Source organism: Pogona vitticeps, chromosome 1 (genome assembly GCF_051106095.1).
Source record: "Pogona vitticeps strain Pit_001003342236 chromosome 1, PviZW2.1, whole genome shotgun sequence".
NCBI lineage: Eukaryota > Metazoa > Chordata > Lepidosauria > Squamata > Agamidae > Pogona > Pogona vitticeps.
In genome coordinates this window covers 271,563,256-271,590,937 of record NC_135783.1, presented here as the reverse complement: position 1 = coordinate 271,590,937, position 27,682 = coordinate 271,563,256, and the positions used below count along the sequence as shown (strand labels likewise).

Sequence of the window (27,682 nt, the reverse complement as noted above, 5' to 3'; positions counted from 1 at the left end):
AAATATATGTTTCAAGCAAGTGAACAGATGACTGTACACGTAGATATCACCAAAATAGAAAACAGGTAGACTAAACATTTGGAAGAAGGGGATGGATAAGATGTATTCTAGCCTCCAAAACAAGATCAAAAGCAGATTGTGACACTGACCATGAATTATTAGTATAAAAAAAATTAAAATAAAGCTGAAAAAGAACAGTAAAAGAATCAGAGTGCCTAAATTTAATTTAAATAACATTTCCGATTTTTAAAGAAACAACAGTTGCATTACTAAGCTCAATTGTGAACCAGAAAAACTGTGGATTGAAACCAGAAATTATATCAGGGAAGATGAAAAAGGCAATTTGCATTAGTCAAGAGAAAAGAAAGGCCTAGATGATTGTGGAAGAAATACTTAAAATGGTGAAGGGCAGATAAGAAGCAAAAGAAAAAGCTGACAAAAACAGGATCAGAGTCCTGAATGCCACTGTTCAGCAACTAGAGACAAAGAGAGCTGTTGCAATCATTAGTGCAGAGATACAGAAGAGAACAACTAAAAAGACAATAGAGCTCTTCCAGAAGATTCAAGAAATCAAAGGAACATTTAAATTTAGATCATGAATGCTGAAAGATCAATAGGGAAATATTTGCCCAATAGTCAATAAAAAGGTGGAAACAATATATGAATTATATCTGTGAAGATTCTCAGTCATCTCGGAGAGGTTATCTGGTAGCTGAGTGATGACAACTGGACTTCTTTCTAATTGGGCTGAAAAACATTTCACTAATCATCCAAGTAGCTTCTTCAGTCTGAGGAGAGTTGGTAGGAGTCCCTGACATATCCTCCATTTTGGTTTCACACCCACCCTGGTCTGAACAGACTCGTTAGTCCTTCTCCACCCATTGTCATGGGTCATTAACAGTGGTTTGGTGAGTGGTCATGATCTTTCTGGGGACAAATGAAAGGGCAGCATGATAAATAGGAGACGGATTGTATCCAAGTCTTCCACACCTATTAAGTGAGTGTTTTTCTCTATGCACATATATGGCCTCCTTGACCCCCCCCCCAAAACCACCTATCTCCTTGGTTCAAAATGAGTACATCTTGGTCATCAATTTTTGGACCAAGAGGATAGATAGTTTGAGAGAGGGGTCAGGGAGGCCATACATGTGCATATGGAAAATCCCTCACTCAACAGGATGGAGGCCTTAGATACAATCTGTCTCCTATGTATCATGCTGCCCTTTCATTGATTTTCCTTTGATTTCTTTTATATAGTTTCTTCATTTTGGGAATCTTATTATCTGCTGTGATTTAAATAAATCTTCAAATTAATTGCACCAGAAGATAACTTCAGATCATCTCTGGTTATACCTTCCACCCACTAGGGCAAATAAAAAACCTAATTTTCACAGAACAGATATACAGAAAAGATGCAAAGATGGTACATTCCTTTGAAGAAAAAAACCCCTGCAATTTTAAAAAGTTAGGTCAAAGCTGTTCTCAAAGCAGTTGGAAGAAATAAATCACCAGGATTGGACTTGATGACCTTATAAACCCCATGCAAACTCAAGATGCTGCAACAAAACCTTTTTATCCTTTATGGTCCAAGAAATGCTCAATGTTCAGACTGGATTCCAAAAAGAATGAGGCACTAAATATCATATTGCAAATATATATTACCTACTGGAATGTACCAAAGAATTTCAGAAAAACAATCTATGCTTTATAGATTACAGCAAATCATTTTACTGGACAACCATCTGTCAGATCTGATTTGACTTGGATTTCTGTATTGAACAGGGGATTGGACTTGATGACCTTATAAACCCCTTCGGACTCATTTATTCTATGATTCTATGCAGTCTTGAAATTAAAAGAAGGCTAAGATTGGAAATAGAGAAGATAATCAACTGCAATGATGTATTACAGGAGATCAAGGCCAAGATCAACCACACCATTGTACAGTGGTGCCTCGCTTAGCGAGGTTAATCCATTCCAGATTAACCCTCGCTCAGCGAATCCATCGTTAAGTGAAATAAAAAAGCCCATAGGAACGTATTAAAACTGATTTAATTCGTTCCTATGGGCTTAAAACTCACCGTTCTGCGAGTTTCCTCCATTGCGGTGGCCATTTTGGATGCCTCGTTAGCAAGGCAAAACAGCGGTCGGCATTTTGTTTTAGCGGCAGCCATTTTGGAACCGCTGATCAGCTGTTTGCTATGCTTTGATCGCGTCCGTGCGATCATCGCATAGCGAAAAAAGCCCATAGGGGCCATCGCTGAGCGAACGCTCCAGCGATGGCCCGGGACCCCTTGTTGTGCGGTTTCATCGCATAGCAAAGCGCTCGCTATGCGAGGCACCACTGTATTCTCAATTACTATGTATGTATGTGAAAGTGAACAGTGAACAAATCTGAAAGGGAAACTAATTATTCTTCAAAAGACAAACAAGTGGGTCCAAATCAAGACTGAATTTTCTATTTTTTACCTACTGTACAGTGAGATGTAGAGAATGTAAATGTAAGTTGACGGTTCAGAAAAGGACCAAGAGTAAACTTCTGCAGTCCAGGTTTGCATTAAAACATATCCTAACAGGAAATGCTCACAAGATTTATAAGTAGAAGATTTATAAGTAGCTAAGCCCACCTTTAAAACTGCAAAAACCAATGTGAAAAAATACCTTCTAGTCTCTGTCTTTGCTTCTAGATTTTCACTGATGCAGACAGATATCATTGACAGGTGGTGGCCACCTTCTCCTCCGCCTGTTGGGGCCACGCTCAGTCCTTGGCCCCTTGGGGGCGGCTCCCCTTCTCCGTTGGTGGGTGGCTGTCGAAGAGCAGCAGGTAGCTCACCCGCTGGGGGTGCCCAATGCTGCCTCCTGCTCCGGCACCAGCTCCAGTAGCTGCTTGCTAGGCTGGCCATGTCATGCCTCAGTATCAGGGCTCCCACAGGCCTCGCCGTTGAAGCGCCATGACAGCTGCCACATGGAGAGTGAGAGGCTCTGCCAGGCCCCCCCCAGCCAGTGTGGAGGTGCCGCCGAAGGAAGCCACACAGCTGGGCGAGTGCTGCTGCCACCCGACGGGCTCCTCCTGGAACAGGGGCATGGGGAGACAGCCTGGCACAGGAGGCTGAGCCTGGCCCAGGCCGCTGTCATGGCCGCCTTCGCCCCCTCCACCACAATCCACCTCTCCGGGCAATGGGAGGAGAGGCTCCTCCTGGCTGGGGCACCCTGGCCACTTGCCCCGGCCTCACCCTCCGCCATGGCCAGCCCCACCACCGCCACCTCGGCTGCCCTACGCCACCAGCTGGGGCCTGTTGCCAGCTGCCAACTGCCGTGGCTCAGTTGCAGGCAGGCTGGAGAAGGGGGCGGGAAGGGGGCGATCGGGCAGCCGGGGAACACACACCACTGCAGGCAGGAGGAAGAGGAGGAGGAGGGAAGGGGTTAGGGTTGCATCCTTGTTACCCCCAGGATTTTCATTTTTACCCCATTTGGGGTAATTTACCCCTGTTCTCTGACTACTGAGTTAGAGAGTGCGTGACTGGAGGAGGCTTTGGCCTGCCTGGTAAGGTAAGATGCTGCTTTCTGCTTTTTAAAAACTATTCTGGGTGGGTTTTGCACTGTGGTTTTGAGCTGGGGGGATTATGTTTCTGTGCTGTGACGGGTCTTGGGGGGTTGTTTGTTTGTTTGTTTTTCCCATTTCCAATGGGACTTGCATGCTTCCCTTGCTTTTTGCTTTGCTTTCTTTGCATTTCCAATGTGCTCTGCTTGCTTTTTGCATTGCTTTCTTTGCATTTCCGATGTGCTCTGTTTACTTCGTTTGCTTTTTGCATTGCTTTCTTTGCACTTCCGATGGGTCTTGCATGTTTCGTTTGCTTTTCTCCCCCCCCCCTTCGGCTGGAAGGGATTAATCACATTTCCAATGGGTCTTGCAGTGATTTTTTTTCCTAATTTTTTTCTTCAGCCAGAATGGATTAATTTCAATGCATTCCTATGGGAAATGGTGCTTCGACTTACGACCATTTCAAGTTATGACCTGAGTTCTGGAACCAATTAAGTTCATAAGTCGAGGCACCACTGTACCAAATGTTCTCAGTCAATAAAGTGTTCCCATGTCTGAGAGAGCCCGACAGGATTAATTGCATTTTGCATAAGTGGCAATAAACCCAATGGATGTTTGTTCATATGTTTCATTTTTCAAAAGGGCAATTTCATTTAAACCCCAAAAGACAACTGTCCAGCACATTCCTTACAATTAATACTATTTTAATGTTTTGATATTGTTTTTATGGTTTGACTATTTCAAAGTATTTTATTGCTGTTGGCTTTGATTATATTAAGATGTATTATGGATTTTTAAACTTTTTAAGAAGAAAGATTTTGAGAACAGAATCAAGTAAAACTAAACTAAATAAAACACCACCAACAAATGAATATTTACTTGTTTTAAACATTTGAAATATCACCCCAATAAAGTAAAAGCAGAATAATTATCTTGCTGGATCAAATCAAAACTCCATCTTGTCCAGCAACAGTGGCCAGCTATATCTCCCTGGGAAAAAAATCATAAATATGGCATGATAGAGATATATTTCCCCCTGTTGTGTGTCCCCCACCATCTGGCAATCAGGGGTATACCATCTGTGAAAACAGAGGTTCCATCTGTTGCTCTCATTGCTAATATCAACTGACAGATCTATCCTCCATAATTTTGCTTAATGTGTGGTAACAGTGTTCCACATGTATATGACTGTTCATCTTTTTTCCTGAATTGTTTTGCTGACCTGAGCCAAAAGGTACAATCACACTGAAAAGAGGGAAATGGGTAATTGTATTTAAAAACAGGCAACTTTTCACATTAGAGTCCCCTCTTTATATGATCCTTCTCCAGAAAATAGTATTAGTGTTGTGGATCAGAAAGGGGATGTTCAGAATGGTGAACTTAAAGGTTCCCATTGCTTCTGTGTTTTGTCCTGTCACCAGTCCTTTTTGCTACTACCAAACCTTTTCCATTCTCATCTTATCTGGTTTTGGCAGAAATGAAAACAGGCCCTCCATTAAGTCTGGGAACAGGTTAGGTGGATTGCCCCAAGGACCACACTAAATGCCATGGGAGTGTGCCCTACATCTCCTCTTTTGATTCCATCTAATCCTGTCATTCTCCTGATGTCCATTTCCTTTTCTTCATGCATAGAGCTTCTCTCTTCATGAAAAATGTCACCGTTATTTTTTTTATCTTAACGTGGTGGTAATTAGGCACATTCCCTACCAGACTGCATGAAAGCATGATTGCAGCAGGGGGAGGGCTAGAACCATACTAATATCTCCAATATGACAATTGCTTTTCAACAATTGTACAGTGGTGCCTCGTATAACGAGCGCCCCGTTTAACGATGAATCTGCATAGCGAAGGGTTTTTTGCGATCGCTTTTGCGATCGCATTGTGATGTTGCCTATGGGGAAAAATCACTTTGCGATTTTTTCCCCATAGGCCCCGTTTTGTCCCAGCTGAGCGGCGGGAGCCTCCAAAGGACCGCTCCTGCCGCTCAGCTGGGGAGAAATGCCGGCAGTAGCCTTGGAAGGACCCTTCCGAAGGGTCCTTCCGAGGCCACCGCTGGGATTCCCCTTCGGAGGGGGCATTTTCCCCGAGCTGAGTGGGAGCCCCAGCTGAGAGATGGAGAGTTCTTCACACAGGCTGATAGAAGGGACTAAGGCATCCATTCTCTGAAATTGCACAGTTAGGAAACTATGTCAAAGACACCCCACCTGTACACATGAGCAGTCAGGTCAAGTGCCAGTTTATACATATGCTGCATATATGATTTATCTTATTTATCTTATGTTATCTATCTGTCTGTCTGTCTGTCTGTCTGTCTGTCTGTCTATCTATCTATCTATTTATTTATTTATATTCCGCCTATCTGGTCAATTACGACCACTCTAGGCGGCTGTAACTATAAGCAAACTATTATAAGAGTCCATTATGATAAGTTGGATGTCTATACTTGAACAGAGGATATTTATTATGCTAACAATAACTACCTACAGAATTTGTCAAAAAACAACAGCAACAATTGCTTTGTATTTGGGTGAGATGTGGTGAACTGATAAAAAAAGGATGCATGCTCCAGGACTTTCCCTTGCTTGGTGACTCTCTGAAAATTCTAATGAACACTAGAGGGGATCATGTAAACCTTTTTAGTACAATACTTACATTCTCAGCATTCAGGCTGGCCTTTGCTAGGTAAAGCTTGGCATACTTTTTCTGGCTGGTAAGATATTGATGTTGGGCCATTTTCTGACATTTTGAAATGTGATACAGAAGCAATATCCCATGTTCAGAAACCATATATTTTTTTAAATAAAGAATTTAATTTTTTGGCTTTTTAAAAAAGAAGTTTAACAATACACAGTAAATCCAAATTTGCAGTGGAAGTAATCATTTAGAGCTCTGGGCTACAATATCATATATAGCTAAAATAAGTCCCACTTCATTCAGTAGGGCTTCCTTCTGACTAGGCTCACACAAAGTTGTAGTGCAAGCATTTCCAGCACTTATGTATTGTTAACCCAAGAAATGAATGATCTTCAAGATACCCTGTCTGTGAGCATACTCAGAAGGATGCCCAACCTCTTCTTTCTCTTCTTCTTCTTTATCTTTATCGTCGAGATTCTTCCCATCATTGAGGTTTGTAGCTTATTTCATTCTTCCAAGTCTCTCTGAATTTCCTTCTGTTGTAAGATAATTTTCTTTCATCAAATTACTTGGGTTTTTTGTAATAATAACTCCTAGAAATTTCACTTTTTGTACCTCCTCGTAGTTAGTTATCATTACCAATCTTTCCATGTCTTCTTTATATTTTTAGTCATGAAATTTTTTGATAGTTTATTTTGAGGCCTGCTACAGCTCCAAATTCTTCTATAGTTCTCGCTAATTACTCCAGACTTTCCAGGGGTTTTTCTGATATTATAGCTACTGTATTTGCTGTCGTATAAGATGACTGGGCATATAAGATGATCCCAACATTTCCACTCAAAATATAGTGTTTGTTATATACTCGCCGTATAAGACTACACCCTCCTTCTGCCTTTACCCCCACCTCCGGAGGAGCCAAAGAGGGAGGAGAAGGAAAGCAAATTTCTGGGGCGGGCTACCAGCTGGCCCGAGGCAGAGGCCAGCGCCTGTTCGCTCGCCCGGCCTCTGGAAGTCTCCTTGAGAGCCTGGCGCGGGGGCGGCACTGGCGACGAGCGGGGCGGCGCTGGCTTGTCGCAGGCGCCGTTTGCTTGCCAGCTTCTCTCTGCCCGGGCAACATGGTGGTAGGTCACGGGGAAGAAGGAGGCGGTGCTGCTGCTGCTGCTGCTGCTTTCCATGGCGGCAACTGTGTGAGGAAGTGACTGAGCCAGTGAGCATGGGCTCGCCTCTCCATGCTGCTTCCTGCTGGGCCATGCGGTGCCTGAGAGCCGGAGCCGCCCGCTGCCTCCTCGGAAGAGGCGCTGCCTCTGCCGCCTCCTCTTCTTCCTCCTCCTCCTCCTCCTCTTCCTCGTTCACCTCTCCTCTTTCCTTCTTGCGCTACGTGCTGCCCGCTCTGGGTGCACCTGGCGTATAAGATGACCCCCCCCCACACTTGGAGGGATGTTTTTCAGGGCAAAAAAGTTGTCTTATACGCCGGCAAATACGGTAAATCATCAGCATGCGTTTGCAGCTTAAATGCTTCTCCCCTGATTCTAAGATCCTTAATTCCAACATTCCGTCTTATTTATCTATTTGGCAAATAAGAGGAGAAAGATAATAAAGATGATATTACCAAAACTGTTATTTTTATTTCAAAATTTACCAATCTTATTAAATTATAAATACTTCAAGGACCTGGACAGCCTGATTTTGCAATTTGTATGGAAGGCCAAGAAACCAAGAATAAAACTCAGAATATTGCAAGACTTAAAGAAAGAGGCCGTTCAGAATTACTGAATTGGCTGTTATATTATAAGGCATGTGCCATGGTTTGGATTAAAGAATGGATAACATTGGAAAAACAAAGATTATTGAAATTGGAGGTTCATGATTTGAAAATGGGTTGGCATGTATATGTGTGGTATGGGAAATGCAAAGAACTATCACATTTGCAGAACATATTCTGAGGAAGGTGCTCTGTTTAGTATGGCAAAAATTTCAAAGACAAACCTACAAGAAAATTCCAATATGGGTAGCACCAATAGAAGCATTTAAACTGAAAGTATTGAATCAGAAGGGAGCGTTACTCACATACAAAGATGTATTAACTAAAGACCAGAATATGAAAGATAAACAAGATCTAGAGAAACTGGGCCTTGCTACAGATTGGTGGTCAATGATGAAATTAGAATCGAGATACAGTACAAAAAGAATAAAATTATGGGCTTTTTTGAGGGGAAAGTCTGGGTGGATGAATTATGGATTATAGCAATGAGAAATTAATTTTAAAAATGTATACATATTTATCAGAATACGATTTAGAGGATAAGAGGGTGAAGGAGGCGGTGGTAAAATGGGCACAAACTCTCTCTCTCTCTCTCTCTCTCTCTTTCTCTCTCTCTCACACACACACACAGGGAGAGAGAGAGAGGGAGAGAGGGAGGGAGAGAGAGAGCCACTCACTCACTCACTCACTGTGACTCCCCATCTCCTCTCAATCTCTTTCTCTGACTCCATCTACCATCTTGGCCAAATACAAGCCCCATTCACTTCAATGAGACACATTAGATTCCTGAAGTACTGGCTAGACCTTTGTACAATGCCTATGGAATACTTCAATAAGCATATGCAACCAGACTGTATGAACCTCATTCTACATAAAATAAACATTTTATGGCCCCATATCTTCTAAATGATAGCAGTAATCAATTTTAACATTTTAGTAAAAGCTTGTAACAGGAACCATTTCCTTTTCAAGAAACAGTGGTAGCCATTTGAGAAATAACTATGAAATTTGCTACAGGATGCAAAAAAATGGTAGCAAAGTGTATTCCCAGAGTTGTAAATTGGAAGAGATTAAAAAAAAAACTTATCCAAATTTGGCAAAAAGCAAGTCCATACTGTCTGTAAGCTGGCAAATCAAAAGTTGTAACTTTTTGTTTGAACTTTCACCCTCCTATCAGTAATGGCTTACAGAATGCTATTTTGACTGGCCACCCAATAGAGCGGTGCCTCAATTTACGACCATAATCCATTCCAGAAGATGGATGTAACTCGAAATGGTCGTAAGTCGAAGCACCATTTCTGATAGGAATGCATTGAAATGCAATTAATCCGTTCCGGCCGAAGAAAAGAAAATCACAAAAAAGAAAAAAAAGAAAAAAAGAAATCAGAGCAAGACTCATTGGAAACGCGATTAATCCCTTCTGGTCGAAGGGGGGAAAAGCAATCAAGTATGCAAGACCCATTGGAAATGCAAAGAAAACAAAGGAAAAAGCAAGGGAAGCATGCAGGACCCATTGGAAATGGGGTAAAAACCCCAAAAGCAACCATACCCCCCAAGACCCATTGGAAATGGGGCCCCCCAAAAAACAAACCCCAAAGAGCGATCGGAAATGGGGGAAAAAATCAACCAACCAACAAACCCCCAAGACCCATTGGAAATGGGGTAAAAACCCCAAAAGCAACCAACCCCCCCAAGACCCATCAGAAATGGGGGGGGAGCCAAAAAACAAACAAACCCGCAAGACCGATCGGAAATGGGGGAAAAAACCCAAAAAGCAACCAAACCTCCCAAGACCCATCGGAAATGGGGGAAAAAACAACCAACAAACAAACCCCCAGGACCCATTGGAAATGGGGAAAAATATACTCCAAAAAGCAACAAAGCCCCCAAAGACCCATCGGAAATGGGGGGGAACCAAAAAATAAACAAACCCCCCAAGACTCATCACAGCATAGAAACATAACCCCCCCAGCCCAAAACCACACTGCAAAAACACCCAGAACAGTTTTTAAAAAGCAGAAAATAGCACCTTACCTTACCAGGCAGCCCACAGCCTCCCTGCAAACACACACACACACTTATTCAGAAGCACAAGCGAGGAAGTCTCAAGCCTCCTCTGACGCACACTCTCTAACTGCTGGGGCAAAAGAGCTACAAAGGAGCAGCCTCGTTGCCACCTACAGTTAGGAATTTGAATTTCCTGCCATTTTCTTTCAGATGTGCCTATGGTTGCGCAGGAGAATAGTTACTAAGACAGCATGGGTTTTTTAACTGCGATCACAGAAAGGAAGAAAAAACCAAGCTAGTGTTGCACAGGGTATCTAGAGCAAAGAGGAGATGGCAGACAGTCATGTAAAATAAAATAAATTTGGATGAAACAATTTTGAAGTTGGACATTTTCAGAATGGTGAGTTTGGAGAAAGCTAAAGGGTGTTCTTAACTCATTAAATGTTAGAATATGAGAGGAGGAAAGTTGGTCTTTGTGTTGCTACATAAGAAATCTAAAGCTGGGTTGATTATACTCACATACTTTCTTAGTACTGTAGAATTTTTACTCATTTGATGTGAAGACAGTAATGGAGTTAAAACTTCATTATTTCTTTCTGAACTTTCAGATGAGAACGCATAAGTAGAGATGGTGCTTTCTGTTTCACTATCTTCCATTTCCTGCTTATTAAAGATGAAAACATGCAATTACATTTCAAATATAAGTTTCTCTAAATCAATAAAACTGGACTGAAAAAGCAAGTACTGTAAGTTGATGTGTGGTCAGCATAAAATTGGTTAATGGAAGAAAATAACAGGTGCCCCCCACAGAGTAGTAACCGCCTCTATCACTGTCTGTTACTGGATAATAGAGCATAGCCATCCTTGGGACATTTAAAAAATGAGCAGATGCTGTTGATCATCTTTGGAATAGTGTAACATTTAAGAATAAGATGTCACATTTAGTCATGAGATTAATAAAGAGGCTTTTCAAGTGTTTCTTTCTCTTTACAGTACTATATTATGATACATGTACTATCCATTTTCATTCATCGTGAAATTTAGCTACCATTAATCCTTTCTGCTTCTAACATTTAACAAAGGGTTAACAAAAGGCTAGACTGCTTGAAGCACTAAAGTTCAGAAAGAACAGAACATAGACAGACATGACTGGCTTCACATTCTTAGGTAAGAAATACATGGAATGTGTAGGGATTAATTCCTTCTTCCTCAAAGTTCTCTCTTCAGAGCAACTTCACTAAAACAATCAGTTTGATATGGGTTATGGACTGACATAAAAAAATTACAAATATGTCATTTAAAAAAGAGAGTGTTAGGCAGCAATGATTTCAGTGTTCGGAATACCCTTCTCACTTATCATGCATTTGCTTTCATGTGGTCCTCTCTTGCTTTATACTTGTTCAGTGCAACTTATGCTCAGAAACACAGCTCATACCATTATTGGAGCAGTTGTGGCATTTTTGTTGCTGGACTACAACTCTCATTTGTTATGCTGACTAGGGTTGGTAGAAGTTGCAGACCAATAACATATTGAGGGGGGCACTAGTCCCTTGCTCTTCAATTAGTCCTTTGGTATCTTCTATAGATTCTACTCATCTGTGAAACTGAATCAGGTGAATACTGTTGGGCACTCCAGCAATTAATACTGTACTCTGAATACATTTAATAAATATTTAAATCAAATTACATGAATGCTCCAAAATATGACTACTGTATTCTATTTCATGCTTAGTCCAAAATGTATTTAGATCACAAAAGAAGCTTAACCTGGCTTTAGAAATGGAATTCTCAATATATAACACTATAGGCATTTTCAGTATTAGGGAAAAGAGGTAATGAAGAACATTCAGGAAATGTAAATGATTTGCTATTAATATCTGGCAAAATATGTTTATATTTTTAAAAGAAACGGTATCACAAGACAATTGTTAACAATTATTATATATTTTCTTAAAATACATATATGCGCCAGAGCCAATTAGCCCAGTGCCCCCTTTTCACAAACATGTGAGAATAAAACCAATTATCGTGAAAAAAGCCAATTAAAATTTAAACAGAAAATCTTAATATCCAAACTTCTAATAATCTTTGGATAATTACTTTTCTCACAATTTTCTAATGTAAACTGTGAAATATTGTCCATCTATCATGCTTACAAGCAACAAAGACAACACTCTCAACACTCTGTTGTCTTTAAATTGCAGTTTGCGCTAACAAGTAATCAGAGTGACGTTAAACATGCCTATTTTTCTAATATATTTCTTCAAATGTATTTAGAGTCCCCCAAATACGTGAACAATTTCTTCACTTACACCTTTGCTAGTCTGCAAGACCTGTATTATAATCTGCACACCAGTGTTCAGAAAAGATGAAAGAAAAGAAACAGACATGGAGACTACATGCTGAATTAAAATTCCCTTTTTAGATGTGAGCCTTGCCAGCACCTTTGATCTGGGCTAGGACACCTCCCTTATGAGGAAAGGCTACAGCGTTTGGGGCTCTTTAGTTTAGAGAAAAGATGCCTGAGGGGTGACATGACTGAAACATATAAAATTATGCAGGGCATGGATAAACTGGATAGAAAGAAGCTCTTTTCCCTCTCACACAATACTAGAACCAGGGGACATTCACTCAATTTGATTGTTGAGAGAGTGAGGACAAAAGAAAATATTTCTTTATCCAACATGTTGTTAGTCTGTGGAACTCTTTGACACAGGATGTGGTGATGGCATCTGGTCTAGATGCCTTTAAAAGGGGATCGGACAGATTTCTGGAGGAAAAGTCCATTGCAGGTTACAAGCCACGATGGGGATGTACAATCTCCAGGCTTAGAAGGAAGGTACCTTCAAATGCCAGATGCAGGGGAGGGGTATCAGGAGACAGCTATCTTGCTGTCTCTTGTGCTCCCAAAGGCATCTGGTGGGGCAACTGTGAGATACAGGGAGCTGGATTGAATGGGCCTTTGGCCTGATCCAGAAGGGCTATTCTTATGTTCTTATACTCCAGACCAACATACTGGAACACTATAGAGTTTATAGAACTTGGAAGGGGGTTAACGACAACTGTTATTTCAGATCAACTGGGTGCCTTAATCTCATTTCCCTGCACTGCCCCAAGTTCCCTTCACTAGAGAGAATGACAGTCAGCTGGAGAGTTCAATTATAAACATCATAATCATCATCTTTGAAGTGCAGTGCTGGAAGGGATGCTATAGATCAGAGGTTCCCAACCATGGGCCTCCAGATGTTATTGGACTTCAACTCCCAGAAATCCTGGCCAACAGAGGTAGTGGTAAAGGGAGTTGTAGTCCAAGAACACCTGGAGGCCCAAAGGTGGGGACCACTGCTATGGATCGAGTCTAGCCCATGTCGATGCACAGGAGGGAATTGAATTTCCAATCTGTGGCCTCGCAGCCAGATGCCTAAACCAGTGGTTCTTAACCTTAGGTTACTCAGGTGTTTTTGAACTGCAACTCCCAGAAACCCCAGCCAGCACGGCTGGTGGTGAAGGCTTCTGGGAGTTGCAGTCCAAAAACACCTGAATAACCCAAGGTTAAGAACCACTGGCCTAAACCACTGACCTAACCAGCATTTCAGTTAATGCCACTAAACTCTCTATAGGTCCTTTCAGATCAAATCCACTGGCCAAGTGTTCTCATGCCAGGCTTCACTCCCTGGGGAATCTTCCCTGCATGTTTTCTCCCTATAGTGTATGCTCTAGTACTATAAACTCTATAGTATTCCAATCTGTTGGTCTGGAGTATAATATTGATCAAAAGTACTGGCAAGGCTCACACTTAAAAAGAGAATTTTTATTCAAGAAGAAGAAGAAGAATACTTTATTACGGCCAAAGACCAGATGAAATTTTTATTCAGCATGTAGTCTCCATGTCTGCATTTTTACATTATATCATAAAGTCAGCCTTTGCTCCTTCATAGGCATCCTATTATTTCATAGGCCATGCAAGTGAGCAGGGTTGAATTTTCTTTTCCCTAGTAAGATATTGAAACAGTAACATATGTTTCTTTGCTTTCATCTGTTCTAACTATTCCCACTGGGGAGAATGACAGTCCATGGGAGAGTCCAGTTAACTTCACTCAACTCTCTACAGGTCCTTTCAGACCAAGCCTACTGACAAACTGTCTCACACCAGTCTTGTTCTCTGCCAGTATGCTGGCAGGTATGTGGGGATTCTCCATGGGGTCAGTTGTCCTCCAGATTCCACAGGTCTCTCTGCTTCTTTGTCTTTTGATGCTGATGAGCTTTCTGGTGCTTCCTCCAGCAGCATTGACTTTTGGTGGAGCTGGTTCGCCAGGTACTTGCTTCTTTTCCCATTCCACACAGTGCAAGGGTTAAGAGGACTGGGATGGTCCCACTTGGCTGCCTTCCCTTTGGGGACTGTGAGACTGGAGGCGAGGGCAGTACGCCTCTTGCAGGAGTGCCGTCCCTCCACCTCACCATGGAAAAGGAGATTCAAACCATGCCTGTCTCTCCCCCTAAGAAAATGGAGCAGCCGGAGACAGACCCGGGAAAAATAGAGAGGGGAATACAAAAGTTAGCAGTTAGAAAAACCGGGGAAAAAACAGGGGGAATAGAGTGGAAGGCAAGGGTGGAGTTAGAGGCGGGAGTAGCAGATATAAGGAAGAGGGAGGATCAGTTGCCACCAGGCTGGGACGGGTTCTGAATGGAGGACCCCTGGACCGGAGCGTGGGAGAGACTAAGGGTCCCCAAGGAGGAGGCAGACTACTGAAGAAGGAGGGAAATAACACCACGACCCTCATATTGGGGAGTGGAGAAGGAGGTTGAGAGAGGAGAAGGAGAAAGTAGAAAAAGAAAGAAGAGAAAGGCTTGAATGGAAGGTGAGAGAAATGAGGATGAGAGGATACTAGGAGGACCCATCCGGGACCCCTTGTGGATGGACCACCGGGATGATGACACTGTCCCCCTGTTGGAGGGCGAGGCAGGATTGATGCTAAACCCGAACCTATCTTTGGACTGGCCAGGACCTTGGAACTTGGGTGAAGGAAATCCATTTATGAATGAAGATGGGAAGCCCCTTGCTGACCCGTTGTCGGAAGGAGATAAAGGTTGGACTCAATTTGCAGACATTTATTGGTGTTAAATACACCGATACAGTGGTGCCCCGCATAGCGATGATAATCCGTTCTGAAAAAATCATCACTATGTGGATTTGTCGCTATGTGGGGCAAAAAAGCCCATAGGAACGCATTAAAACACGTTTAATGCATTCCTATGGGCAAAAAAACTCACAGTTCTGTGAAAATCCTCCATACGGCCGCCATTTTTGCTGCCTGATAAGCGAGGAAAGGGTGCGAAAACAGTGCGGGCGGCCATTTTCTTTACCCAGCGGCCATTTTGGAACCACGATCAGCTGTTAAAAAAACATCGGTATGCGAAAATCGGTAAGCGAAATGCTTACCGATCACCGCAAAGTGATTTTTGGCCATTAGGAACATTGCAATGCGATCGCTTTTGCGATCGCTAATAACACATGCGGATTCGTCATTAAGCGAGGCACTCGTTAAGCGAGGCACCACTGTAAATGTTACACTTGGTTGTTGTGGGTTTTTCGGGCTCTTTGGCCGTGTTCTGAAGGTTGTTCTTCCTAACGTTTCACCAGTCTCTGTGGCCGGCATCTTCAGAGGACAGCACTCTGTGCTCTGGTGTAGTTGGCTTGGGAGTGCAGTATTTATGGCTGTGACATAGACTTTGTCTTTTTCTGTAGATGGGTGATTAGTGTATATTGTTGTCGGTGTATTTTTGTGCTAAGGAGAAGAGATTATCTGGTCCTGTGGTTGATGAGTGTCATTAGCTTGTCTTTTGTGTGTAGTGATCCCAAGTCCTTGTGGCTAGATAGAGTTTGTTGACCTTTTGCACGCTGTATTTTTGAGAGATGGGAGCCAAGTTTTGTTGAGCTTCACACATTCCTCTTTTTGTTGAAGTTTTTCTGGTGCTTGTGGATTTCAATGGCTTCCCTGTGCAGTCTGACATAATGATTGCTGGTATTGTCCAGTATTTCAGTATTTTGAAATAGAATTTCATGTCCAGTTTGTTTCAGGGCATGTCCAGCTACTGCAGATTTTTCCGGTTGTTTTAGTCTGCAGTGTCTCTCATGTTCTTTAATTCTGGTGTGGATGCTTCGTTTTGTGGTTCCAATATATACCTGGCCACAACTGCAAGGTATGCGGTATACTCCTGCAGTGCTGAGAGGGTCCCTTCTGTCTTTTGCTGACCGTAACATTTGTTGTATTTTTGTGGTGGGCTTGAATACTGTTTGTAGGTTGTGTTTTTTCAAAAGTTTCCCCATGCAGTCCATGACCCCTTTGATGTATGGGAGAAATACTTTATTTGTGGGTGGCTGTTTTTCTTCTTCAGTTTGGTGTTGTTTTCTTGGTTTGATGGCTCTTGTGATTTCATTTTTGGAGTAGCCATTTGCCTGTAGGGCCCAATTCAGATGGTTGAGTTCAGTGCTGAGAAACTGAGCTTCACAGTTCCGATTTGCCCGATCTACCAGTGTTTTGATTATGCCTCTTTTTTGCTGTGGGTGGTGGCTGGAGTTTTTTTTTGTAGGTACTGGTCTGTGTGGGTGGGTTTTCTGTACACCTTGTGTCCCAGTCGGAGGTCAGGTTTGCGTAGGACCATGGCATCTAAGAATGGGAGTTGGCCCTCTATTTCTTTTTCCATGGTGAATTGTATATTTGGGTGGATGCTGTTGAGATGGTTGAGAAATTCTTCCAATTTTTTTTCACCGTGACTCCAAATTGCAAAGGTGTTGTCAACATATCGGAACCAGACTGTGGGTGCAAGGGGTGCCGACGCCAGGGCAAGTTTTTCAAAATGCTCCATGTAGAAGTTTGCTATAACCGGGCTGAGGGGGCTGCCCATGGCCACTCCATCTGTCTGTTCATAGAATTCATTATCCCACTGGAAATAGCTGGTTGTTAGGCAGTGTTGGAAGAGGGCTTTGATGTCTTCTGGAAATATCTGCTGGATGAGTGTCAGGGTGTCCTTTATTGGTACCTTAGTGAACAGGGGTACTACGTCAAAGCTGATCAGTCTGTCCCCAGGGTTGAGTTTTAGGGTGCTGATCTTGCTCATGAAATGTCCCCAGTTTTTGATGTAGAATGAGGTTTTTCCAATGTGAGTCTGTAGGAGGGTTGCTAGGTGTTTGGCTAATTCATATGTTGGGGAGCTGATGGCACTTACAATGGGCCTGAGTGGGACTGAATCCTTGTGGATTTTGGGGAGTCTGTATAGTCTTGGTGGGAGAGATTCTGTCTTGCATATACATTGAGGGACATTGGGGTGTAGGGAGGAACTTCTGATCAGCATGTTTGTTTGTTTTGTGATTTTGTTGGTTGGGTCCTGTTTCAGTTTTCTGTAGGTGGTGGGGTCTAGAAGTTCTCTGATTTTGTCCTTGTATTTTTCTGTTTCCATGATTACTGTGGCGTTGCCTTTGTCTGCTGGCAGGATGATGATGTCCGGGTCTGAGTTCAGGGACTTGATGGCATTTCTATCCTTTCTTGTTATGTTGCTTCTGGGGTTTTTTGCTTTCCGTAGGATCCTAGTCACTTCCCCTTTTATTTCCTCTGCTTTTTCTTCTGGAAGATGATATAATGCTGATTCCACATTGGCAATTATGTCTTCCACAGGAATTTTACTGGATGTGATTGCAAAATTTCCTCCTTTGCTCAAGACTGAGGTTTCTTCTGGGAAGAGTTGGCGTCCCGATAAGTTGATGATGATGCGCGTGGTGTCTAGTGTAGGTTTCTGTTGGCTTGTTTGGCATTTGTTGAATTTTTGTTTTTGTCTGGCTGTGTGGTTCATCATTTCTTTTTCCATCTTTTTATAAGAGAGGGTATCAATCTTGTCCCAATCTTGAGTTCTCATTTTTTGGCTGATAGTGATGTGTAGGCCTAGTTTGTCTGTGGAGTCCAGTTTTTTTTGCCGGTTGTGTGGATTCTTTCCCATAGGAGGGCATGTTCCAGGCGGTCATAGATGCGGCTGGCCTGTGGGGAAATGATGGTCCTTTTTGTCCTGAGGAAAGCTGGTATGGTTTTTGTGTCTCTGCAGCATAGTAGAAATGTTAAGGAACATAGTAGGTGTGCTCTTTTGGTTCAGAGTGTTTCCAGTCTCCAGGTCTGTCTGACTGTTTCCTCCCCGTAGAGGCGTTCAGTATATTCACGAAGACTTTCACGGCCAGGATCTAATGGTTGTTGTGGGTTTTTCTGGCTCTTTGGCCGTGTTCTGAAGGTTGTTCTTCCTAACGTTTCGCCAGTCTCTGTGGCCGGCATCTGTTACACTTGTTTCAAAATTACATAAATCGGCTGATTTATTTGAACGAAGAAAGGAGCCAGAATTTAAACTCTCACAGGGACCTGAAGCTGGATGAGGACCCACCTCCAGCGATCCTATTTATAGATGTATTCCCACTCCCATAGAGGTTCCAGCCCTTCTTATGGTGGCTCCTTGTCCCAGTAGTTCCCAAACTATTCTTCCTTGGTGTTTTCCCAGGCATTTTGTCCCGAGCCCTCCTCTGACTCCACATGGAATGCTGAGCCTGTTCTTTCAGGTGATTTGGCAACACTCACACCTTCTTCCCCTGGAGTTTCTGGGCCCCTTTCCTCTGTCAACCCACTCCCTGTCTCTCTGACTGCCTCCCTTCTGTCTCCAGGCTCTGGTGGCAGGAGGGCAGCATTCATATCTGCCATCCACCAAGGACAGACAAGTGGTGCCACTATCCCCCGAGCACTACTAGGGCCTCTGTTTCCTGAGCAGAGTGAAGTTCCACTGTTGCAGTTTGAGGACCCCAGTGCCCCCTACGGTGTCAATTGAAGTCTGGATCTGTGCCTCAGGTCCTGAATCAGGGTGGGACAGCACACTAACAGGGGCCTCCAAGGTCCTGTCATCCTCACATCAAGTTAGAAGTATGTGTTTGGATCAATGTATGATAGCTGGCAAAAACAACAGTTGTACTTTTGTCTCCCTCTCACTTAATATTTAGCTATTTAAAATGCTTCATACAGTATGTTTACATATCTTGACTCAACTTTATGACTACAAACAGCTCAGAAGTCCACAGAATGATAATAGCATATTGTGCATTTTTTAATTTATTGAAGAGAAGATGATGACCTAGGCCCCTTGTTTTCTTGGCATTAACCCAGAAGGTATTTCAACTACAAAACTCATAATTTAGAAAGCAAGGGATACTTTAGTAAAGACAATGCTCCTCCTTATTGTTGGACAATGCTTTTGGATTCTGGAGCAATAGTAACCATATATTATATATACTGATATTTTATTTTCCACACATGTCAGCCATGAGCAGGAAAATAATATTGATCAAAAGCACTGTATTGAACAACAAGTTTGATCTGTTTAGATCTACAAGCAATTATACGAGGGGGTGCTGATAAGTATTCAGCCTTTCCCAGAGAAAATGAGTTGGGAAGCTGTAAATTGCAGGGTGTATTGGCCAATTTGTCTGTATTCAATGGTGCAAAAATCAACTACCAATGATTTTAACTTATCTTTCATGTTCAGGTCCAAAGAGAACATGGCAGTACCTCCAGAAAAGTTCAGTGTGGAAGAGCATAGGACCATCAAGTTCCTGTTTCTCCAAGGGAAAGGTGCAAAGCAGATCCATGATGAAATGTCACAAACTATGGGTGATAGCGGCCCTTCATATGCAACAGTTAAACATTGGGTTGTCAATTTTAAAACTAGCCATTTCAGTGTTGAAAGTGAGAAACCCAGTGGAGGACCTGTTTCTGTCTCCGTGCCTGCAAATGTGAAAACCATCCATGACATGATCATGGAGACCACCAAATATCAGCCAAAAGTATTGCTATATATCTGAGAATATCACGTGAGAGAGTTGGTGCCATTATCCACAACAACTTGGAAATGAGAAAGCTGGCAGCAAAGTGGATCCCCAAACTTTTGACAACCGAACAAAAGAGGAAACATATGGTATCATTGGTGGCTGTTTTGGAACATTTAGCAAGAAATGAGTCAGATTTCCTGGGCAAACTGGTAATGAGACATGGATCTACTGCTATGATCCTGAGACAAAGGAACAGTCTAAGGAATGGAGGCACAGTGGTTCCCCCAGGCCGAAGAAGTTCCGAGTGCAAAGTTCAGTGCAGAAGGAAATGGCAACAGTTTTTTGGGATAAGAAGAGAGTTCTGCTGGTGTACTACCTTGAACAGGGTTCAACAATCAATGCAAAATATTACTGTGCTTTATTGATGAAGTTGAAGCAAAACATCAACATCAAGGAAAAATGTTGAGGAAAGCTCTCCAACGGTGTCACTGTGTTGCATGACAACACCTTGTCACACACTGCAGGTGAAACAATGAGAAAACTGACCTCCTTACGCTTTTAATCCACCCTATTCTCTTGACCTGGCTCCTTCTGACTATTATCTGTTCCCCAAACTCAAAAAACATCTAAAGGGATAACGATTTGGGAGTGTTCTGGAGGCAACTAATGCTGCAAATGAGTGGTTACACCAGCAGTCGGAAGAATTTTATTTGCAGGGACTTAAGAAGATGCAGGACAGATTTTGCAAGTGCATTGACTTCCTGGGGGAATATGTAGTGTGGCAGTTATAGCTTCCTAGCTCAATTCTTTCTGGGAAAGGCTCAATACTTATCAGTACCCCCTCATAGTACCAAAATTCCAAGGGATAGATATGTACCTAGGGACTCACATATAGCTTGTCAAGATATATAGTTCCACAACAAATATGAGCCTCTACATTATGCTATACTGGTATGAAAATTTCTTCAGAGGCAAATTCAAATTTGTTGGTTATTAGCACTATTGTACAATGTTCTCCCTTTACATTGTCCATTTCATGCCCCTTTATTTGTCATGATGAAAATGTAACAATGTCTTTCCTTTTATAAATTTAAATGGCTCTGGTATTCACAGTTCAGGTCCTTGTGAAGATACGACATTTTCCCCATAAGGAGGAGAGGTCGGAACGTACCCTGTGAGTTTCAGGTGAAACCTTCTTTTAGGTACCTACAGCTCTTAAGATTTTTTTATATGATTTCTGTGAAGAGGCATAGATTTGGTACTACAGTATATTTATTTGCAGCTCTCTTTTCTTTGGTGGCTTTATGGGAAATGAACACCCTCTTGTTCAGGATAACTTGTATTTGAAGACTGGATATCTCCAACAGTAGCCTATCTGAACAATATAAGCAAAGCACATTCTTCCCTACTACCAGGCATATGGTGTGGCTCCCCTATGCCTGGCAAAAGCATAATGAGGCCATTTCATGGGCCACAATCTGGAATAATTCATTAGATACACTGTATAGCTAGCAGATTATATGAATACAAAGAAATATAGTATAACAGTTGTACTATCATACAATATTTTTGGAACATCACCATAAGAAAATGTTCAACTGCACATGAACATGCCTGAGCATGGTTCTAGAGCCTAGAAACAAGATTTGAATGCATTTATTAAAACAAAATTCCAGCCATTATTTTAAAGGTACATCTGAACAATTAGACTCCAGTTAAAAAATAATAGATGTCTAGAGTTTAATAAGCAATTTATGTATCAGCTGACAAAACACTATCTGAACATTTCATTCAAATCAACTGGAATAAGAGCTGTGACACGTTGTTTAAGAACAGGCTTTAAGGACATAAAAATAATTTAATGATGATAACCAATGTACTAAACAGTTGGAATTGAAAGATATTCTAGTACATTTCCTCATTATTATAGGTAATATTTTGCTAATGATTATGAAGCACTGTAACAACATAAAAATAAATCATCATATAAAAGAAACATATAATAAGAATGTGTGTGGCCAATAAATAGTTAAAAGTATCTTTCAAAATTGTACTTATTTCATTTAATCTCATGTGTGTAAAATAGGTAAGCAACTTAAATTTGGGTATAGTCCTTAAACCACAATATATTAATCAAATGCAATACTTTGGGTTTCCATTTACTGGGAACTATCTTTTTATAGGTAAGCAATACTTTACTACACTGGTTCTTAACCTTGGGTTACTCAGGTGTTTTGGACTGCAACTCCCAGAAGCCTTCACCACCAGCTGTCCTGACTGGGGTTTCTGGGAGTTGCAGTTCAAAAGCATCTGAGTAACAAAGGTTAAGAACCACTGCTCTACTAATTCACATTTGATTTTTGACCCATTTTACACAGTATAAAAATAAGTACATGCATGTGTTTAAAACAGTATTAAAAATGTGTATGTATATACACACACATATACATATACATACATATATAATGTACACATATTAACTGTTAAAAGAAAATATTACACACTACTACCATATGCAAACGATACCATCTACTTTATTCTTCCAAGTCTCCTTTCAAGTTCTATATTTCCTTTTTACTCTAGTGTCAAGTATCACTGATTAAGACTTTTAAAAACTATTTTCATCATTATTGCTGGTGAGCAGCACAGCCACCTGAAAAAAATCTACTTTTGTTTACAATTATGCTATTTATTTTTCAGAAGTTATTTCCCATTTTATTTTCAGATTCAAACAAGACTTGACAAAAATTTGTTAGAGTCAGACTGCTCCATGGAACATTGGAGTTCCACTGCCTCCCGGAGTTTGGTCCATTACTGCTGACACCTTTACTTGACCTTTTGTGGAATTCCACAATTACATATCCTGTAAGCTTGTTCTAAATTGAGAGAGGGTATTTAATGTATAGTTTTAAACTTTTAAATGCAGAATTTTGGCTAAAGTTTCATGCTTATCTACAGTATTCTATCAATTTGTATTTATATTTCAACGCAATCAAATTTAAAACAATTATTAAAAAACAATAAAATAATAATAGTCTAGAACTAGAATGACTTAACATCTGATTAAATTTGTATCTTGAATTCAGGTTAAATGGTAGATGTTTTAATAGGGAAAAGATACAGATAAACTGGCACTGTGACAGTGACATAAACTAAACTCTTACTATCTTTCAAATTAACATATCTGACTGAATTTCCTCCTTTTGCTCTTAATTCACCTGCAGCACATTAGACAAGGTAATAATTTATGATAATCATATGAAAATATACAATTAATATTCATCACCTCTAGTTTCTCATCACTTTAGATAATCAGTAATGCAGAGTGAAAATGCTGTCAGATTTCTAATTGCTTTGTAATGGGCCTGAAATAGGGAAATGATTAAAGACAAACAATCTGTCACTTGTCTGTTACTTTAACTATCTATCACTAAAAAAGAAACTCATTAAAGAAATCGCTAATGAGCTACAAAAGATGGTGCTGGATGTGTCCTGAAATGTATTAAAAACAATAATTATATTATTATTTAATGCATTTTTATTATGCTGCTCACACAAAAAAAATCTGTTATTTAGTCGTGTCCGACTCTTCGTGACCCCATGGACCAGAGCACGCCAGGCCCTCCTGTCTTCCACTGCCTCCCGGAGTTTGGTCAAAAAAATAATAATCCCCTAGAATGCCTTAAATATGATCAATAAAATAAGGCAATGTGTAACTAAATAATATCCCTCACACTGTATGCAGTTATGGTCTTTGGAAACATTCATTGTTTAAATAGCTTTTTATCATCTTCTTTAACTATCATAAAATCTAACACACAATAGTCACATATCCACATGATATTTTCTCTCCTGAAACCCACTTGTTCAGAAGCTTCCTATTAACTTCTACAGTAGGATCTATTCCGTATGCATATTAGCATTTTACACAGACAGTATCACTTCTTCTATTACACAGGAAAAACATATAGCCCTGCAGATGCTTCCAGACTCCAGATCCCATCAGCTTAAGCTAATACAGCCGATTGTGAGAAATAAAGTGAGTTGCAGTTCATCAAAATACTGTATGGAGGTCCATACATCCCCTATCCCTTTCATACAAGATTATCAGACATACGTCTGTACATTCACAAAGTATAGCTGCATAATACATACATGTTAAAATTAGGGTCTTTAATGCCTGCAGATAGCCTGCATTTCCTTGTGTCTTACATGCCAATGGGCTCCAGTTTGTCAGTAAGAATAGTTACTGCTTCCATTATTAAAAATGCAACTTCTGAATCATTTACTGTATTTGGCACCATTATTGCACCAGTAGTACAAGAAATGTCTGCAAGGCTTACAATAATCACTTTCATTAATAGTGAGTTACGATGATGAATCAAAATAACTCTGCAAGCAAAACGCTGCAACAGAGGGGAAAAAGAGGAAGGTATCATCATGCCATTCAGAATACACCTGATCTAGTCTAGAAACTGTGTAGAATTAGAATTGGTCAGCAATTGAAGGAGTGACCATGATGTAGTACCATATTTTTCTGTGTCTAAGATGATACTTTTATCTAAAATCTTTAGACTAAAAATTGAGGGTCGTCTTATACACAGAAATAAGGGGGGAAGGGATCAAAGCACTGCAGGATTGCAGCCTTTTGATTCTGCAGCCCTTTCATCACTGCTTTCCTGGGCTTGTCAGTCAGTTAACTATTCCTGTACCACGGACATTTTCACATTAAGCAAAATATAAAACATACTATTATTGCAATAACTCTTTGTCTTTCTGTACCCTATAAGATGTTTCACCTGGAGATAAACCTATACTACATGGTAACAATCAGAAGATTACCGCTTCACATCAGGAAGCATCTGAATTGATCCACCATGGCTGGGCTTCAGGCTTTCTCCATATCCAACATACTTTGCTAAAGATTGCACATGGCTAAACCAGAATGGCAGTCAGCTTTTGAGATCAGCACACTTTATGCCCTCATGTTTCAGCAATGGCAATTTATTGACACTAATTCTTAATAACAGGAATCTTATTTAATCCTGAATAAATTGTGCACCTCAGAGCAATTTTAAACAGTTTAAGATACTTAAAATATTTTCTTTTAACAACCTGTCAATAAAGTAAAAGAAAAGTGAAATAGGGCATGTTGAAAGTGTGATGGTTATGTTTTAAATTTGTTTAGTTTATTGCAACGGAGTGTAAGATATCCAATCAATAGTATTATACTCATTATTGTAATATACTCCTCATATGAAGATTTACAAAAAAGCAATATAAACTTTGCCAGTGAAAAACAAAATGAAATATGTGCACAAATTCATCAAAATAACCACTACCTGTTTTCAAGTAATTCCTAGGATTTTTAAAAAAAAATCAGTAGTCAAATTCTGTCCCCTAGTCTCATATAATCTCTTTCTAAAATCCATTATTTCAAAGCTAAATCTATCTAGCAGAGCAGGTACATTTCTCCTGTAAGAAATGATATGCCGCCACATCTATGCTACTTAGCATAGTAAATTGCACTAGAGTAAGCCCACTGAATCAATGGGGATTTGGTGAGTCAACTTCTCTAAATTCCTCGCAAACCTTTTAGAATTCTTTGAGAAGGTCAACAGACATGTGGATGTAGGCAAACTAGTTGATATTGTCAATCTGGATTTTCAAAAAGCATTTGAAATGGTCCCTTACCAAAGGCTTCTGAAAAAACCCCACAGTCAGATAAGAGGGCAGGTCCTCTTATGGACTGAGAATTGGTCGAGAACCAGGAAACAGAGAGTAGGTGTCAATGGGCAATTTTCACAATGGAGAGAGGTGAAAAGTGGTGTGCCCCAAGGATCTGTCCTGGGACCGGTGCCTGTCAGCCTGTTCATAAATGACCAGGAGACAGGAATAAGCAGCGGGGTGGCCACGTTTGCAGATGACACAAAACTTTTCCAGGTGGTGAAGACCAGAAGGGATTGTGAAGAGCTCCAGAAGGATCTCTCCAAACTTGGAGATTGGGCAGCAAAATGGCAAATGCGTTTCAATATAAGAAAATGTAAAGTAATGCACAATGTTGTAAAAAGTCAAAACTGTCCTCTTTTTTCCCTTGACTGCTCCTGCTTCTGCCTCCTTCTCCCACCCTCTTACCTACTCTTTCCTGTCCACCAGTCTCTGTCTCGCCTTTTCCCACCTCTTTTAACTTTCTTTATCCTTCACCTGTCCTCTTGTCTTTCTCCTCTTCCCTAGGGGTCTCTTGTCTCTTCCTTTTCTCAGTACTCGTTTCTCTCCCTTCATTCTTAACCTCTTTTTCCCTAAGGAGGGATGGCACTCTGGAGGAGACAAGTTCAGAACCACCCTCCAGCTCAAACACATGCGGTTGCACTCTGCTTGTGTTTCCTTTGAAATCAAGAATTCAAGGATAAAAAAGTAACTTCCTGCCCAAGTTCTCCTTACTGCCAGTTCTTCTATTAAGTCATCTATATTGGTTAGAATCAAGTCAAGGATAGTTATTCCTCCAGTTCCTTCCTCCATTTTTGGAGGAGAAAGTTACCAGTAATATAATCTAGCAATTTACTGGGAGGGCCTCCCAACAGATCTCAAGATAACTGAAATTTCCTGTTACTACTATGCTGTGTCTCCTTGAAATTCATGAAACTTGTTTTTCAAAGGTGTTGTCTGCATCTTTATGTTGATTGAATGGCCAATAGTAAACTCCAACTACCACATTCCTTTTGTTTTTTGCCCCAATTATATTAAACCAGTCATTCTCAATGGAACAACCAAATTCATCCTCCTGTACTTCCTATGCAGTAATATGTATTTTTGACATGTACTGTGATTCCACTTCCCTTTCTATTCCTTTTCGATAATTTATATCCTTCAATTGCTTTGTATTCTAATCATGGGAGTTTATCTCACCAAGTTTCAGTTATTCCTAGCAAGACATATTTATCCTCCTGAACTAAAATTTCCAGTTCTTGTATATTTCCCATACTCCTGGCATTCATATACAGATGCTGGAAAGTGTGTGATTTGTGACCTGCTTGTTTTATACATTTTTATGAAGAGTATCATTGGTCCCATTAGAGCTTATTGGTCTGTTCCATCTTCCAGGAAGGTTAGTCTGTGATCCCCAAGTTCAAAATCCCTCATGTCGGTACCATTTTTGTAGCAAGTCATGCACATAGATTATTTTTCTTTCTGTTTCTATTCTTCTATTGGGTATTGAGAGTATGGATGAGAAGACTGGGTTCCAAAGTCATCAAGTTTCCTTCCCAGAGCTTCAAGGTCTGATATGATTTCTTTGTAGTTCCTCTTGGTGGTATCATTTGTTCCCACATGAATGAGAAGAAAGGGATGTGCATCTGTGAGTTTTATGAGCGATGGCTATCTTTCCATTCAAGAAGAGAGCATACCTGGCAGGTTCAATGGATCTTTCTGGCATATTACAGTTTCAGTCTCACATACTCATAGTAGAAAGTTCCTACTACAACTACCCTTCTTCCTTTTTGTAAGATGTGGGTTCAGTGACTCTGGTTGGCTGAGCTTCAGCCTTTCTCATGTCCTCCTGTGGAGTTCCCTGTATGTCTTCCACTGTCCGCCACAAGAATCTGAAAGTGGTTTTGCAGTTCCACTGATGAAGAGTGTCCACAAATGAAGAGTGTTTTCTCCTTCTTTTGCTCCTGTGTCTCTTTTCCATGCTTCTTCCTCCACTTTGTTTGTTCTTTTCTCAGACCCTTTCCCTCTACTTTGTCTTGATGTTCTTCCACCTTAAGCGCCTTCCTTGGTGGCTGCTGCTCTAGAGTTTTGTCTATGTACTCTTAGTCTTCTCTTATAGCCTTAAGCATGGCCACTTGCTGTTCCAGTTCTTTCACTTTTTCTTCCAGCAGTCCTATCAGTT

At 41.0% G+C, this 27,682-nt stretch overlaps 1 protein-coding gene across 5 annotated transcripts in view; it reads right to left on the bottom strand.

Annotated features, from left to right (window-relative positions):
• DCDC1 (doublecortin domain containing 1) overlaps positions 1-27,682 on the bottom strand; it is a 443,661-nt gene that overhangs the window by 413,520 nt on the left and 2,459 nt on the right. For 2 of the 5 annotated variants that reach the window (XM_072985843.2, XM_078384021.1), the window contains exon 3: positions 10,468-10,607. In XM_072985843.2, the coding sequence (XP_072841944.2) occupies positions 10,468-10,607 (140 nt within the window). Of the gene's footprint in view, positions 1-10,463; positions 10,608-27,682 lie in introns of all 5 variants that reach the window. The other 3 variants (XM_072985844.2, XM_072985845.2, XM_078384022.1) reach the window with 2 other exon arrangements.